The following is a 16,661-nucleotide window of genomic DNA, read 5'->3' as shown; positions in this document are numbered from 1 at the left end:
AGGGTTCCAAGGTTTTAGGCTGTCCTCGACTGCTCTCCCAGGCCACAAGCAGGGAGCTGGATGGGAAGTGGAGCTGCTGGGATTAGAACTAGCATCCTTATGGCATCCCGGCACTTTCAAGGTGAGGAGTTTAGGCTACCAGGCAGGGCCCATACTTTCCTGTTACTTTTTAAAACCTGTAAACTGTCTGTTTTGAGATTTGTACTCACTTTCAGCCACACAAGAGCCAGATATCTGAGAAAATGTAAAATTGTTTAAAAAGTAACAACACCCTTAGCCCTTCTCCTGGGGAACAGGCTCCTCTTCAGACGTACATGATCTTAGAGCTTTGATGCCGGGTCCGGTGTGATGGCCTCATGGCTAAACCCACGTCTTGTACCCACCAGGATCCCATATGGGCGCCGGTTCATATCCCGGCTGCTCTGCTTCCCATCTAGCTCCTCATTATGGCCTGAGAAAGCAGTTGAGGATGGCCCAGAGCGTTGGGACCCTGCAGCAGCATGGACCACCATGAGGCTCCTGGCTGCTGGCTTCAGATCGGCCCAGCTGCGGCCATTGTAACTACTTGGGGAGTGAACTAGCAGATAGATCTTTCTCTGTAAATCTGCTTTTCCAAGAAAAGTAAATCTTTAAAAACAACAACAAAACAAAACACACCCTTTGATGCTGTGGATCTAGTTATTTGGGTTGCAGATCTGGCACCTAGATGGGCTCTGTGCCCTGGGAAGCGTCCTATTCCATATTCCATGCAGTATTTTGTGAGTCCTGCAGGTTTGGAGGGGGTAGGGCAAGCTGGCAGCTGAGGAGGGCGATCTAGCGATGACCCCCCAGGAGCACCAGTTCGCCTTCATGTGCGTTCGCAGAGGCCAGGTGAGAGACCACACAGCACCTGGTTTGGGTATGATCAGAAAAGTAGCATTGGCACCGAAGAAAGCAGAAAATGACCTCAATGACCTCTGCTGGGACTCCCAGTGTGGCTTCTCCTGGCTTACCCGAAAGGAAAGGAATGGAGCCCAAATCTCACCACTGGAAGCTTGGTATCAGGGTCAGGCCAGCAGACTGGCAGCTGAGGAACCACTTGTCACCCCTCCTCCAGTCTCCATCAGTGCTTCAAGGTTGCAGTCGATGGACAGGAGGGCAGCGTCTCCTAGCCACTGCTGTGAGCCCTGTTGCCCAACAGAGCCCGAAGGCCCTGGCTCCTGTGTGGTGGGTGCATTCTCCTTAGTCGTCTGGCTTTGGAAATATGCACCCTGTGGGAGTTGCCTTTTTTTCGCATCTGTACCATCACCCTTGGCCTGGTGTGTACCCCAAGATTAAACAGGTGACACAGCTTAATGCCAACCTGGATGCCCCCCCGGGCCATCTGTCAACTTGAGCAGAAAGCAAGGAACCACTGGATTGCATCTTAGAATTCAGTGCCTTGGCTGGTAAAACCCAACCTGGGGTATATCTGTTCACGATCCCCATGCCAGTGACCACAGAACAAACTGGCAGACTTGACCCAGCTTCAAGTGGAGAAGTCTGTAGCCCAGCATGTATCCCTGTCAGCCTCGTGTGGCGAAAGCTCTGGATCTGCCCTGGCACAGATGGAGTCTCATGTCTCTAGTGGGTCAGACTTAACATTCCAGCCTGCCTCACTAAGGGTCTAGTTGTAGTGGCTTCAGGCCATGAGCCTGTCTCAGCAGCTGATGGACCATAACAAGGTGGGCTCTGGTCCCTGCACTGTCTGGGCAGGCTGTGGGGTGTTGGGGTGGCACTGGTGGCCACAGAATTGGGTGTGTACCTCTGCTTGGCTCCTGAGAAGAGGCTTGTGGAGATGGACAACTTTTTGATGCTCCTCTTCCCGTTTTATTCAGATTGGCTTGCCAACTGTGGATGTGAGTGAAGTCACCTCAGCATCACTTGGGCAGCCAAGATACAGTGGGAGCCGAGTTGCAGCAAGCCACAAGTGTAGGACGCCACCTAGTGCTGAGGCCCCTGAAGTGTCCACAGGTTTAGAGAATATTAAGTGAACCGTTAACAATTTGTGGAAGGATAACCACAAAGATTATGAAGACTGCAAAAAAAAAAAAAAAAAGACTAATCCTTTAATGTGCAGATGATGTCATATGACAACTACAATTCTCAGATGCATTAAGAACGCTGAGGAACCATGACTTGACCCAAAGAACCAGAAACCAATCATCTAGGACTGTGACATTGTGATATGTTTGGATGAAAAATTTAAAAATATCTGTTTTATGATAGCAAACTTCAAGGGGACTCTGATAAATTATTTAATTACTCTTCTAAAAAATCATTTTATTTGAAAGGCAAAGCGATGCAAATGCACAAAGAGAGATCTTGCGTTTGCTGGCTTATCTCCCGAATGGCCGCAATGGCCACAGTTGCCAGGGTTGAACAAGACAGAAGTCAGGATCCTGGCACTCCATCTGGGTTTCCCAATGGGTGGCAGGGGCTCAGGCACATGATCTTGCTGCCTTCCCAGGCACATGAGCAGGGAATTGGATCGGAAGCAGAGTAGCAGGGACTGAAACTGATATGGAATGCCATTGGTCTAATACAATGGTTTAATCCCCTGTGCCACACTGCCAGCCCTGACTTAATGATCACAACAAAGAGACTGAGCAGGGGAAAATAATTTTCAAAAGGCAATAATTCATTTGGAAAATACGCTAAACATAATTTAAAATTTGATAGCATCATTAGTAAAATAGATCAAACAGAAGAATCAGTGACTTGAAAGAATATTTGAAGATACACAGTTGGAAGCTTAGGGCTCATTGGGGCAGTACGGAAAGAGTAAGTGTTTGAGTAATTGAGGATGCAGAGAGATTTGCACATGTTAAAGAGATATGAGGTGTAGCCAAAAAGAATAACAGAAGGCTTTTCACACCTAGAGACAACGAGACAACTCTAGAGGAAGATCAGAAGTCACCAGCGAGACTGAACTCAACCAAACCCACTCCCAGCACCCACGTAAGGCTCTCCAAGGTTAAAACTTTGGAGAGAGGATCCTCAAACCTGCTAGGGTAAAGGAACAAGTAATTCACAAAGGGGCTCCGGTGCACTTGTCTGCACACTTCCCAGCAGGAACCCTCCAGGCAGGTCAGCGTGGCATGATCACGTCAGGGAGCTGAAGGGAAAAACTGCCAGCCACACATAGCATCAGGTGGGGAGGAAGGAGCTATCAGCAGGTGGAAAACACTAGCAAGAGGTTTCTACAGTGCAGTGAATAATCATTGAATTTTTTAAAAATAATAGGTTAAGTAGCAGGAATCAGAGAGAGGTATCAAATGGGAAATCAAAAAAATCAAAAACGTTGGGAAGATTGGGATATAAGTTTAGGGGTCCTTATTTGTAGCAGCGCTTGCTTTTCATCTTCATCATCCATGTCAATTTACTACTGTTTCAAATAGCTTCTTGTAATCCAGAGGAGATTATTCTAAGTGTCATGATAATTACAAAGTAAATTTTTAAAATCAGACCTCTGAAGCAAAGGAAGCAAAAGCAAAAAAATTTAAAAGATTTATTGATTTTTATTGGAAAGTGAGATATACGGAGAGGAGGAGAGACAGAGAGGAAAGATCTGTCAGCTGATTCACTCCCCAAGTGTCTGCTTTGGGCCGTCCTCTACTGCTTTTTGCAGGCCACCAGCAGGGAAGTGGCCATCTGGGACATGAACCAGTACCTGTATGGGATCCCAGCACTTGCAAAGGGGAAGCATTAATTGAGCTAATTGCACTGGACCTGTCTTTTTTGCTTTTGAGTTGTCAAACTTCTTATTTGCTGAAGTTTTAGCCTTTTTCTGTAATATAAATTTAAAATAATCTTAAAAGCTATAATATAAGGGAAAAGAGAGGGGGCAAAAGGGAGAGAGGCAGAGAGGAAGGGAATATCATTATGGTCTTAGAACTGTGTCTGTGAACCATAATGAATCTGTTCAAAACGAAAAATTTAAAAATCCTCAACAACAAAAAGAGAGTTGGCTGTAACCTCGGCACAATGGGTTAGTGCCAGTTTCTGGTGCGAATGGCGGTAACAGGCTGGATACCTCACTTTGAGAAATGGAAAGTCACTCCTAAAGATGACAGTGCCAATGGAGCTGCATTGCTCAGAGCCCTGGAATGCCCCCATTTCCGACTTGTGCCAGACAGGCTCTATCAGGCCTTCTCAGGATGTCTACGGCTTTGATGGTGTCCCAGTGTCCCTGTGAGTCAGGTGGAGGATGGTGCTCAAGGAATAGCTGGCTTTTCCCAGTGGAGGTCACACTTGAACTTTGACACCCATTGAAAAATTGATATATATATATATATATATATTTGGTGAGAAATGGAATTAAAAGGGATGCTTACTTTTATATAAAAAGATAATTGAAAAAAATTCAAAGAAAATGCACATTATGGGAAAACTGTATGGCTTCAACATTTTTTTGCACTAAAATAAACTTGTCTTCTAGTCTATTTTTCCATGAGGTTTTTGAAGCACTTTTATGTTTGATAACTATATGCTGAGTACTTAAGGTGTACAACATAAAGATTCATTTAAATATTTATGTAATAGACTCAGTGCAAAGCACTTAGCATACGTTACTGTTCAGATGGTCAATCTGTAAACAGTATTGAATTGCCAAATAAGAGGTGTGATAGAAATCCTATGGACCAAAAGGAAAAGTAAGGATGTGGGGTAGTGCTTGGGTTGCAATTTTAAAGAGAGGGGGCAGGGTTGAGCTCACAGCAAAGATGAAGTGGGCAAAACACATCCATTATGCTGGGCCAAGCGTTTGGAGCAAAGGGCATAATCTGCAAGGGCCTCTAAGTGGGATTGCATGGGGCACATTTGAAAACTAGCAAGGAGACTGGGCTGGAGTGAGGATGAGTGAAGGTCGGAGGCCTTCTTGACCTCCTAGGCACCACAGAGATGTTGGCCCTGCTCTGGGAGACTTGTGAAGGTATGGTGGCTTTCTGAGTGCAGCAATGAAACGGTCTAGCTCCATGTTGGATTAGAAAGCAGTGAGACCAGCCAGAAGGTGTTTTAATAATATACATGAGTGATGATGATGAGAGCAATAGAAGAATGTAGAAATGGATGACTTAGGGAAAACTATACACGGATATATACGATATACATACTTATCAAATACATACATATATTCACATATTTATATAAGCAAATAGGCTGTACAGAGATGGGTACAATAAACTTGGTCCCTGACTTTCATGGACTTACATTCTAACAGAGCTAAGAATTATTCTGCATAGCCCTTCTTAAAACTTTCTCAAAAAGTACATTTTAAAAATGTATTATTTCTTTTTTACAGTGTGATGGTCAGGAAGCAAATTTTACATTACAATATATCCCTTCAAATATACACAAAACCATAGAGAGAGGCAAATGCTAAGTGCATTTCACTCTGAACAATGCTGTTTTCTAACAGGTTTCTGGATGTATTTAAACAGTGCAATATTAGTGACTTTGCAGTGGATCTGTAGGATGCCCCTGTCAGTCCTGGGTCTGGTCCTGCTTTGATAGCTTAGTTTTGAGACAGGTTTTAGTTTCCATTGGGAGACAAGGTTTTCAAATAATCCAAAATCCGGGCTCAGGGCTTGGAATTCTGGCTCTTCCACCTGCAATATGCAACTTAGCTGAGTTACTTAGCCCTCGGAGCCTTGTTTTACTGTGCTTTCCTGACATTAATCGTAATATCCACCTTCTGGAGACTTCTGTGGGAACTTAGTGGTTTTCTATGAGGGTACTTCAAAAGGCACATACAAAGTGGAATGAAGGAATAAGTTTACCTTTGTGCAAAAAGTCTTTGAAATCCACACGTAGGTTTTTTTTCATAATACACATTTTCTGCAAACTTTTTGAAGTCCCCATGGGCTATGGGCTTTTAAAAATTGGTATCAGTCAGAGAGGTTGGAGGAGCAGGTCAGGAGAGCAGCTTTAGCATGCTGAAACCCAGAGGGAGATGTGGGGAAAATGAACTCAGGATCCCTCTTACCTGTTCTTGTTCATGGAGCGTGGGGTCAGGCTTTCCCTTAAACCCTCACACTTACATTCTAGGTGGAAAGTTATTGTGGTTAGACATGAATAGGTACCAAATGCCTGATTATTATAATAATACTTTTTAATTGAAGTATTTTTATTTTTATCAGTGACAGATTTGTAGAGAGAAGAAGAAGAAGAGAGAGAGATCTTCCATCCATTGGCTCACTTCCAAAATGGCCACAGTGGCTGGAACGGAGATGATCTGAAGCCAGGAATCAGGATCTTCTTCTGGGTCTCTCACACAGGTGCAGGGTCCCAAGGCTTTGGGCCATCTGCCACTGTTTTTCCCAGGCCATAAGCAGGCAGCTGGATGGGAAGCAGGGCCACTGGGACAAGAACCAGTGCCCATATGGGATGCTGGCACCACAGTTAGCAATTTAGTCTACTACACCAGCACAGCACCAGCCTCCATAAAATGATTTTTAAAGGTTAAGTGCTCAATACACGTTAGCATTTGACTTAATTTCAGTAACTTGTGTCTTCTCAAGGGTCTCACTGCGTCTCAGTTGCATCTCAATGCGTCTCAGTTGCATCTGTTCCCCTCAGTCTCTCTCTGATTGATGTGTTTTATCTTCATCTCCAGCTCTTCTTAAATTCAAGAGCCAGAGTTCTGCACCAGTTAGTTTCCAGTATTGGCTCTGAGGCTGGCATGGAGAAGCCCAGCCCCACAGCTTCCCATTACTCAAAGCGTATCCACCTCAGTGACCCGGGAGAAAAGCAGCATTTAAGATGGGAGTGTGTGAACCTCTGAGATGCTAAGGGGGGAGATACTGTGGTATGGGCACCAGAGTTGAAGCACCTGTGCATGTTCCCTGTTCAGTGGACTGGCAAGCATAGTGGAGGGCTTGGTAAGATGCAATCATCAGTGACAACTCCATAGGAACCCTATAGTTTGCTTCACTCTCAAACAGAGGCTTCTGTTTCCGTTTCTATTCTATATTCTCTATAAAGGAGAAGTTCTTAACCTGTGATTTATAGTAATCATAGGTGTATATTTACATGAAATTCCATAAGTTGCCTGTAACTCAAGGAATTTAAGAAGCGTTAGAAAATGTGCTGGTATTCTAGTTTTTAATAAGATTAGCCATGTGACACATCTTAAGTCTACCTTTTTGGATTTAACTCTACTAGGTAAGCTCTCTCAGTAGGCATTAACCAAGGATGGCAGGACACTCTACAACACACATTAGAAGGTAAAAATCAAAGACACCTGAACAGCTTTCCCCACTGACAAATAGGTTCAATGTTTAATAGAGGGTACCACATCTTGTTCTGTTGGAGTTGATGTTTAATTTCCATGGCATGCACAAATACAAATTTGAACAAAGAACATTGCTTATAAAAGAGAGACATGGTTTGTTGAACCTCCTTGTCCAGTTAAAATGGAGCTCCAGAACTTTCGCTCTGTCATGTGAGTTGCAGATGAGGATGGCCAGCAATGAAAAATGCAAAGTCCCACTTCCCCCATCATCTTTTCCCTCTTTGAGACCAGGAAGAACTAGCTTCTGTCATGATGGCCAACTTCTCACCTTCCTGCTTCATCATTGTATAGCTCCTATTAGCTTATCTGAGGGTTCTTCAAAAAGTTAGTGGAAAAAGGAATGAAACGGTAACTTTCTCTGGATGTGAAACATTGTTGAGATCCATTCATTTTCATAATATGCATCTTTTGTGAATGTTTTGCAGACTTTTGTATGCGTGGCTTTATATATATATATATCTAAATATATATATATATATAAATATATATATATATCTTTTGTTCTGACCTTCCACAATCTTTCTCAAATAGCATTGTATAATTTTCATACTAAAAAGTAGTGGGAGGGGGGAAATAAAGATTCACCTCAAAAATGAGTTGTAAGGACATAGTAACAGAAAGGTTGTATTTGAATCTAATATAAGGTTAGATGCAGTAAAAAGTTGAAGTGATGATCACAAAATCTGGGTGATGACGTCTTTTTAGAGGGCTTGTTAGCAGACTCTCAGGCAGCAGGTTTCTGGCTGAGCCGCTACAAAAGGACCCACAGCAAGCAGCTTGCAACAAACTAACAGATTTGACAGAATAAGACACACTCACTGTACAACGAATTGAAATGGACACACATTAGTGTTACCTGTACAAATTACAAGATTCGAAGCAATGGTGTAAAAACACTGCAAAACACACCCACGAAGGTGGTCACATGGATGACAATCCACCAGTGCTACAAAAACACATACGAAGCAGAGAACTGTCCTCTTTTGACAAGTCTACATAGTATAAAAGTAGCAATATTTACATAAATTCAGACTAGACATGTCAAACTTATTGTACCGTGCTAGAACAAACTCGTTCCAAAAGCTTGAAACATAGTTCTGTCAAATAGGAATATTCTTCATACAATGTATGAAGTTACCAATAAGTGTGTTGGCATAGAGTTGTTCTTTGTGTGACAATCCCTCTGAGTTATGCCTTCCTTAGAATCTTGTTTCACTTGGGATCTGGAAGAAGAGAGAAAGTTTTAAAAGATTTGTAATATCCATTCCCTTTCAATAATCATTACTCAGTAGCCAGGATTTAACAGTCATCTGCAATCTTTAATTCATCTTTCTCCAGCAAAGCAAAGTGCTGGTGTTAAATGTTTCTTTTGCTAATCGTGGGCAAGTCAAGGCAAGTGATGATGTTGACTACATTTGGTGAGACAACTGGTTTTGAAAGCTCAGATCTCTTTTCAGGCAGGGATGCCTTTCTGAATGTCCTATCCCTCAACATGGGATGACAAATCTGAATCCAACTGTTGGAGACAAAGTTTCTCATACGGGGCTTTCCTCATAGGTAACCTTGGCAAGAGCTGAGTCTGGAATCCAGCGCTCAGGGACAGTCCCATGCTGCTCCTTTAGGCATTTCCTTCCCCTAGGGTCTAACCCACTCTGGGATGACCTTAGCGTCTGATCTTTGCTACTTGACGTCACTTGATGTATGTGAAGGCAGTCCCCAGACTCTTTCTCAGGACACCCAGTCCATCCATCTTTTACCAAACCAAACAAAATAGAGGTGGAGAACTACAGTGAGCAGAACATGGTCCTGTCACCAGCCAGATCATAGCTCAGATTGTGTTGCTGGTCTTGGTGTGTGCTCGGCTTTCTGAGCCTGTTTCTCAGTGTCCTTATTTGTGAAATGAAGATACCTTCTTTGTTTATCACTGCGAGGATTTGGGTCATGAATGCAGCACCTCTACCACATTCCCGGCCATAGCAGAAACCCATCTGGATTTGTGATTATGCTTTTGCCCAACTACAGACATGGCCTTCAAGGAGCGAACATTCTAGAAATCAATGTTGTTGTGTTCCTGGGTATCAGAAGAAATGTACTCATTTCTCAGCTCCACCAACAATTTGTGAATGCAAATAGTGATACATTCCCTATCTCATTGATGATTGTAAGGCTGAAATGAGATCACTGATGAAAAATATATTTCTGATACTGCATTAATAGAGATGAACTGATCCCCACCAAACACATTTTTAGACTAGTCTGAGCTCACTTTCCCCAAGACTCCCTACAAGACTGGGTGACAGTCAATATTCTAGAAAGCAGTTTCTGAGACTCAAAAAAGTACCAGGTTTTCTGCAGGTCAAGAGGCCCTAATACTACTACTACTTCTTCAAGATTTATTTGTTTTTATTGGAAAGTTGCATATACACAGAGGAAGAGAGACATAGAGGAAGATCTTCTATCCACTGATTCACTCCTCAAGTGGCCCCACGAGCTCAACCGATTAGAATTCAGTAGCCTGGAGCTTCTTCCAAGTCTCCCACACAGTGCAAGGTCCCAAGGCCTTGGGCGGTCCTCGACTGCTTTCCCAGGCCACAAGCAGAGAGCTGGATGGGAAGTGGGGCTGCCGGGATTAGAACCTGCTCCCATATGGGATCCCAGCGCTTGCAGGGCAAGGGCTTTAACAACTAGGCTACTGCACCGGGCCTGGCCCTACTACTTCTAAGGATGTTATTCCTGTGATGCTTAGATGAAGATAAATCAGTCAAAGGATATTACCTGATAATCCCGATTACGTAATCCTCCATTTGTATTTATGGTAAAATCAAATTTGGGTTCTTTTTCCTGAGCAAAAGAATGGAATTATGGATTAAAGACCAGTTTTTAAGAAAGCTACACTCTACAGGAACATTTAAGACAAAGTGTAGATGCTTAGCTGCAGATGAGAAAGTCATCAAAGACCTAGTACCTGATTAAACTTGGAGGCACTGTAATCCTTCTTCATCATGATGTGCAAAATAGCATCATGGATTGTTAAGAAAAACATTGAGTCCTTGACTTCATCATCAAAAAACTGACACTGAGCAAGCTTGTCGATGAACTCATCTGAAAAGAGAAACAACGACACTTAGGAGGAGGGGTCATGGTTGTGGCCACGGGTTTCCGTTGGAGTTTATGCCCTTCACTCACTCACGGGTTAGGGGTTGCCAAGGGCTAGTCCCAATGTGTGATGGAACGATTCTCTTAGAACATACATGCTCAGTGCACTCAGATCAAAAGGAAAAGATTCAATAAGAAAACTTTAAGTTGTTTTGGGAAGGAAATGAATCCACTTTTATTTAAGTAAAAGTCATGTGAGTTACTTTCCTTGCTCAGCTGACTGGAGCATCCAGTGTGGTTTCTTTATCAGCTGATTTTGGAAAACAGGTTTAGTAACTGAGAAATAGTCCAGCAACCCCAAAACTATAGGGCATCATCTGTTTGTCAGTGGATTTTCTGTTTAGGCAAAACCTCAAGGGATTTGCAGCTCAGAAGACAGGTCTGGGCTTGAGGTAAAATTTGGGGATTTGTTAACATGTAGATGTGCTTGAAGTCATAAGCATGTAGAGCTTGGCTAGAAAGAGCCCGTGGCTTAAGAATGCTGGAGTTGAAGATTGAAGCTCAGGGAAGATTACTCAGAATGAGAATCAGAATACGGTCATGCGCAAGTCAGGGAGCAAGAGCGTTTTAAAGCCAATCCCAGCAGAAGGAACCCCAGAGGGCAGCACTGGACCTTGTCAATCTGGGTGTCACAGATAACATCCAAGGCAGTCTCCCAAGTGGGGTGAAGCAGAAGCCAATGTGGTGTGGGCAGAGAACTGCAAGGGAGGGCAGGGAGAGAGACAGAAAGCGAGCGTACTCTCATGAGGATTCGAGTAAACATGGTTGATGTACTACTGTCTATCGATCAGGGTTCAAATAGTAAATTCACTTAATCACATGTGAACATAGACAAACAACACTTCCGTAGGGATTTCCATTGGCTCAGCTGCAAATTATATTATCCTCACGTGATCATATACAATAATTATTCTTTGGGACAGGAAGTTGGCCTGAAGTGACTGTCAGAACACAGAATAAAAACAACTCACCATCAGTTCCAACAATATACACATCCACCTGGATCCTGGAAAATTCTTTCAAGATCTGTTCAAAACAAAACAACAGCAAGCTGATTTTCCTTAGGGAATAATTGCATTTGTCAGATAGCAAAGGAAGCTATCACAATTATATCTTACTAGGAAAATACGGCTTCCAGAAACATTTCCGCTTTGAAAAGAGATTTCGTATACAGAATTACTAAAGTTAAAAACAAGGCCCCATGACAGGAAGAAACAAACTACAAGGAAAGAGTATTCCTCTTTAGGCAAAAGTTAAAAATGATTATTCATCAAGGCTGTATTAAGGGAAAATGTTCTGCCTGAACACAGATCAATTCTGATTTAGCTTTAAAATAATATATTTTATGAAACGATCTCGATTAGAGCTTTCTTTCTGTCTAAAAGTAAACAATATAAAACAAGCAAGGTCAGTAAATTGTTCATTGTTCTTCAATTCAGTGACAATATATACAGCATTAATGAATGTTGATTCAATTCTGGTCTATATGCTTTGAGCAAATATAAGTATTGATATCCTTAAGATGATAGAAGATAAGAAAAATAGCTTTATTGTTGATCAGGTCAGATGAGCATGCTGTCATCGTCACCATTAACTGATACTTATACAATATCCCTGCCAAGCACTGATTTAAGGACTGAGTTCAAGCAACAAAAGTCAGAGCGTGTGTCTTCTCTGCTGTACTGTTAGGATAACAAAAGAAATGTTGGGGCTGGCACTGTGGCATTGTGGGTAAAGTCAGCATTGCTGATTGCTGGTTCAAGTCCTAGCAGCTCCACCTCTGACCCAGCTCCCTGCTAGTGGGCTTGAAAAGCAGTGGAAGGTGTTCCATTTTCCTCCTCTGAGGCATGTTTTTGAATAAGTGAAATTCAATCAACTGAAATGAAAGAGAATAAAAAAAATAACAGGACCCACTGCTCCATATTTCCTCCAGGACTTTTCCAAGTCTTTCCTGCCTTTAGCATAATTCAGATGTGATGCTTATCACACTTGATATTTGATATGTGAGTGTAGTTGTCAACTACAGGTTCGTCATTCATTGGAATCGTAGGCTTGGTTGCCTTTGAAGTTCTAAAGAGTTATGGGAAGTGCATTTGTATTATTTTATTTTTAAAGATTTATTGAAAAATGGAATGACAGAGAAAGGGAGAGACAGGGAGAAAGAGAACTTAAATCTACTGGTTCACTCCCCAGGTAGCCATAGCATCTGGAGCTGTGCCAGGCTGAAGCCAGAAATCAGGAACTCCATTGGAGTAACCCATGTGACTGGCATAAACCCAAGTACTTGGACCACCATTGGTTGCCTCCCGGACTCATCAGAAGGAAGATGGACTGAAAGTGTGAAGTAGCCATGACCTGAACCAGGCACTTTGATGGGAGAGGCAATAGGTGCCCCAAGTGGTGGCTTAACCAGCTGTGCTGCAATGCACGCTCTGGGAAATGTACTTTCAAAGAGCCCCCTGCATCTCTCCATGGAATATCCTAACAGTATAATTTAGTTCGAATGAAGCAATCTTCCACAAATACTCTTTTTTTTTCCTTTAGTGCCTGAAGGGGTTGGGGAAGAATTACCGTTTTGAGGCCTCTCATGGAAGACACATCAAGAAATGACACTGCTGAGAAATCGAGGATGAGGCTGTGGAGGCTGATTTTGGGGACCACGATGTTGAGAGGAAGGTCAGCATTCCAGTCGATCTGGAAGGGCAGGTCGCTGGTGTCGATGGGCAGATCCAGCTGTTCGATCTGATTGTTGTCCAGTTCTTCGTCGTCAGAATCCTTGATACCATCGACGGTACATATGAATCCTTTCTGTGGAAGAGGGTACAGACACGATGGCTCTGACCAGGCAAAAACACTGAGAGTATCTGGGATGGGCCAGGGAGCTCCTGAAGCAAGCCCTGGGGTGTGGACACAGCCCCACCTTGGGGAGACTCTCACAGAGGCTGGTGTGGTGTGAACAAGATTGGGCTCCTGAACTCAGGCAGACATGAAGCCGTTAAGTCATAAGTTAATGGTCCTAAGCAGGTGGGAAAAAAAAATCCAGTGGTGGTCTTCAGGAGGAGGGGCAGAGCAGAGGTGCTCCGGCCACTAGGAAGCGCCTTGCAAGGCACCTCTCCGGAGAAGGTTGGGCATGGAAGCCTATGTCAGGTCCAGCCGCTGTCTCTGCTCCCTGGCTTGCTCTGTGTTCACTCCTTCTCAGGCTCCCTGCCTTTCCCACCTGCCACCCCCACCCGTGCTGGACCAATAGGATTGTCTGATCTTCTCCTTGAGCCTCAAAGCTGTGAACCACTCAAGCCTTTACACTTTATCCATTTTTTTCAGGTTTTTATTGTAGAACTTATTTTTTTAAATGACATTACTGGGCTTCTGAAATAGCTAGTTTACCTGGCATCTTCTCTAAAAAATGGAACAGTCTGAATTCTGTTTCACTAAGCTTTTGGGGATACCCTGTGGACACATAGTGAAGAAACTTACTGGTGTCACTTGTAGCAGACCTTGCTTCTGCAGCTTTCGGATTTTCTTCAAAGCTTTGTTGCGCTTGCGTAGAATTCGGAGTGGACTGAAGCCAATCTGAAAAACCCAGTGCTGTGTTACAATGGTACAGAATAGTCTGCTATTTATACAGGATAATTCAAATAACATCGATTGCAATGGGTTGAGGGATTGCGATACATAAAAATGACATTTGTGATTTAAAATTCCAACATGGTTTAAATAACTTCAGGAACAACATTAGGTCAGATTGTTGGCAGGTATCAACACTGAAAAGCCTCCATCCCCAACAGGATTCATTCATAAATTGTCTATGAAGGGGTCTAAACCTTACCTGATTCTGTGTTACACACACACACACACACACACACACACACACACACACACACACACACACATCTTCAGGGATTTAATTAATTTATTTGCTGAATTTGTATGGTACCTAATTAATAGTCTTTGGTAAAAATTTTATCCATTTATTTTGTAATATTTATTACAAATTTCATCATTTTAGTGTTAGGTTTGAGGATTCTATACTGAACTTCAAGAAAGTTCATGCAAAAATAGCATTAAAAGATAAGTTTATTTTGGGGCATAAGAACATTGAAATCCATGCATAGTTGTTTCATAATATACATTTTCCATGAACTTTCTGAAGCTCCCTGCTATTAATAGACTACTGTTAAGGTGGTTTCAACATCCCTGGGATCTGGGACGCAAAAAGACCTCAACCTCAGGCTAGGGGAAGGCAGCTATCTTCTGGCATAAGAACAAACATTTCACTTCCAGACCTTTAGCAGATGACCACAACAACAGAAAGTTAAATAACCCCAAACCTTACAGCTTCAATCAGTTTGTGCTTGAAGAAACCAATGTTTGCAAAGTAGATAGGAGCTGGGCATCTGAAGATCTTCACTCCTTCTGGCTCATACATCTGGAAGGCAGAGAGGTCATATCAGATGGTGCCTGTTAGATTCATATTGGCATCATTTAGCAAGTCCAAGAAAAAAAATGAATCTTCCTTACATCAGAATAGTCTTTTCTATTCTTATAGATGTTGCTCCTTCCAATGTTAGCCAAGGTGGTGCATTTTGGACTGTAGGGAAAAATAATAACCAATCACTCATGCTTGCATGAATATTTGTTAACCTGCAAGACTAATAACAGTGATTTTTTTTCTTAGCATGTCAGTGCAAATTCATTTTTCAAAATCTAAAAGGCTGGGAAATTGTCACAGCATGAGAGTCCCTATATGCTACCATCTTTGTGCCCCTGCACAGCTCCTACAGGGAGCCTCCTATTTACTGCACTACAATTTACAAAGCACTTTTGTCATTTTGAATGTGAATGTCACAGTTACTCGGTGGGTGGGAGAAGGTAGATCGGATTCTCCCAGTTACAACAGGTGAGAACATGGAGAAATAAAGTCACATGCCTGTGTGACTGTTCATTTTGTCTCTGTATTTGATGAGTTCCCAATAGAGACCCAAGTAAGAGTCTAGATGAACGAAGGAGTTCAGGAACATTTTAACACCCATGTAGCCCACTCATCAGGGGCTAAGTTCAGGATCACAGCTTGTGCAGTCTCACTTCTCTGTTGCACTATACAGTACAGTATAGGCTGAGTGATCGCGTCCATGGTGGTGATACTAAATGGCACAGGTTTAAAAACAAAAATGATACTTGAGCTGGATAACTAGGAAGCATGAAGAATTCCAAGTGGCCATTAGGGAAAGCTAGGATAAGAGGGGTCTTTGAGAGATTTAAGGTGGATGCACAATGATTTGTATGATTTGTTTGAACTGATGTCAAGGCAGGGAGCAGAGGAACAGATCAGCAGCAGGTGTCTCCCTGAATGGACACTCTACCACTAGGCCATTCTAGTGCTCCAGTGGCCTTAGGTGATTAACTAGAGCAAGGAAGTCCTGGTCAACCAGGTAATACATGCCTACACCCTAACCCTAACCGTAACCCTAACGCTAACCCTACCCCTAACCCTCCTCTTCTACCTTAGATCCATTATAGTCTGCCGGGTACAGAGCCCAACATATACTCACAACTGGGTCCTGAATACGATGGTGAGGAGCTCAAATGCCACGCTTGCTGCCAGACCTAATCCGAGTCCCAGCACAATGGCAAAGATGAAGGTCATGATCCAAATTAACTGTGAGCAGAGAGCAAGACACACATTGCAATTAGTTTTAATGAAAAGCTAGTGTCTTGGTTCCACAATTATGAGAACATGTGAGCAAGAGATTGTGAGTTGCTTTCTTGGGCCAGGGGACAAGTGTGCAGGGAAGAATACTTGTGAGAGGTCATTTCTACTGGCTTAGGTTCTGAGACTTAGAAATCCGCAAATAGAAGAATATTGAAAGGCTCTGTAGCCACCTCTGGAATCAGTTAAAGAAACAGGATCAAGTTTGTCATAGCGAAAATTCTGGACCTAGCAGGATGCTCATGAAAATCACCAAATGAATTCTTAGGATCTTTACTAATCTCTACTCCTATCTAATTAATGGCAACTATCTCCAGGAGAATTCTCCAGGAGGTCAAAGGGTATTAAAATCCCCCAGGATTATTTCCTATCAGGAACAAAGCAAACCAATACACAACCTATTACTTTGTGTTCCCAAAGTTCCATGGGGCAGGCTAACAAGCATTTATCACAGTGCAGACTTTGACTCTGATTAAATTATGGACT

At 42.8% G+C, this 16,661-nt stretch overlaps 1 protein-coding gene across 1 annotated transcript in view; it reads right to left on the bottom strand.

Annotated features, from left to right (window-relative positions):
• Positions 1 to 2,047: 2,047 nt before the first annotated feature.
• Positions 2,048 to 16,661, bottom strand: part of SLC26A3 (solute carrier family 26 member 3) — a 32,984-nt gene continuing 18,370 nt past the window's right edge. Inside the window, exons 12-20 of the mRNA XM_041001923.1 lie at positions 16,018 to 16,124; positions 14,987 to 15,056; positions 14,802 to 14,894; positions 13,943 to 14,038; positions 13,040 to 13,276; positions 11,440 to 11,494; positions 10,278 to 10,414; positions 10,088 to 10,153; positions 2,048 to 2,056 (exon numbers count right to left, since the gene is read on the bottom strand). Coding sequence (XP_040857857.1) covers positions 2,048 to 2,056; positions 10,088 to 10,153; positions 10,278 to 10,414; positions 11,440 to 11,494; positions 13,040 to 13,276; positions 13,943 to 14,038; positions 14,802 to 14,894; positions 14,987 to 15,056; positions 16,018 to 16,124 — 870 coding nt within the window. The remainder of the gene's footprint in view (positions 2,057 to 10,087; positions 10,154 to 10,277; positions 10,415 to 11,439; positions 11,495 to 13,039; positions 13,277 to 13,942; positions 14,039 to 14,801; positions 14,895 to 14,986; positions 15,057 to 16,017; positions 16,125 to 16,661) is intronic.

The sequence above is a fragment of the Ochotona curzoniae genome, unplaced genomic scaffold (assembly GCF_017591425.1).
Source record: "Ochotona curzoniae isolate NIBS_2020 unplaced genomic scaffold, NIBS_Ocur_1.0 scaffold_2476, whole genome shotgun sequence".
Lineage (NCBI taxonomy): Eukaryota > Metazoa > Chordata > Mammalia > Lagomorpha > Ochotonidae > Ochotona > Ochotona curzoniae.
Note: the sequence above shows the minus strand (reverse complement) of the source record. Positions and strands in the feature narration are given on the sequence as shown.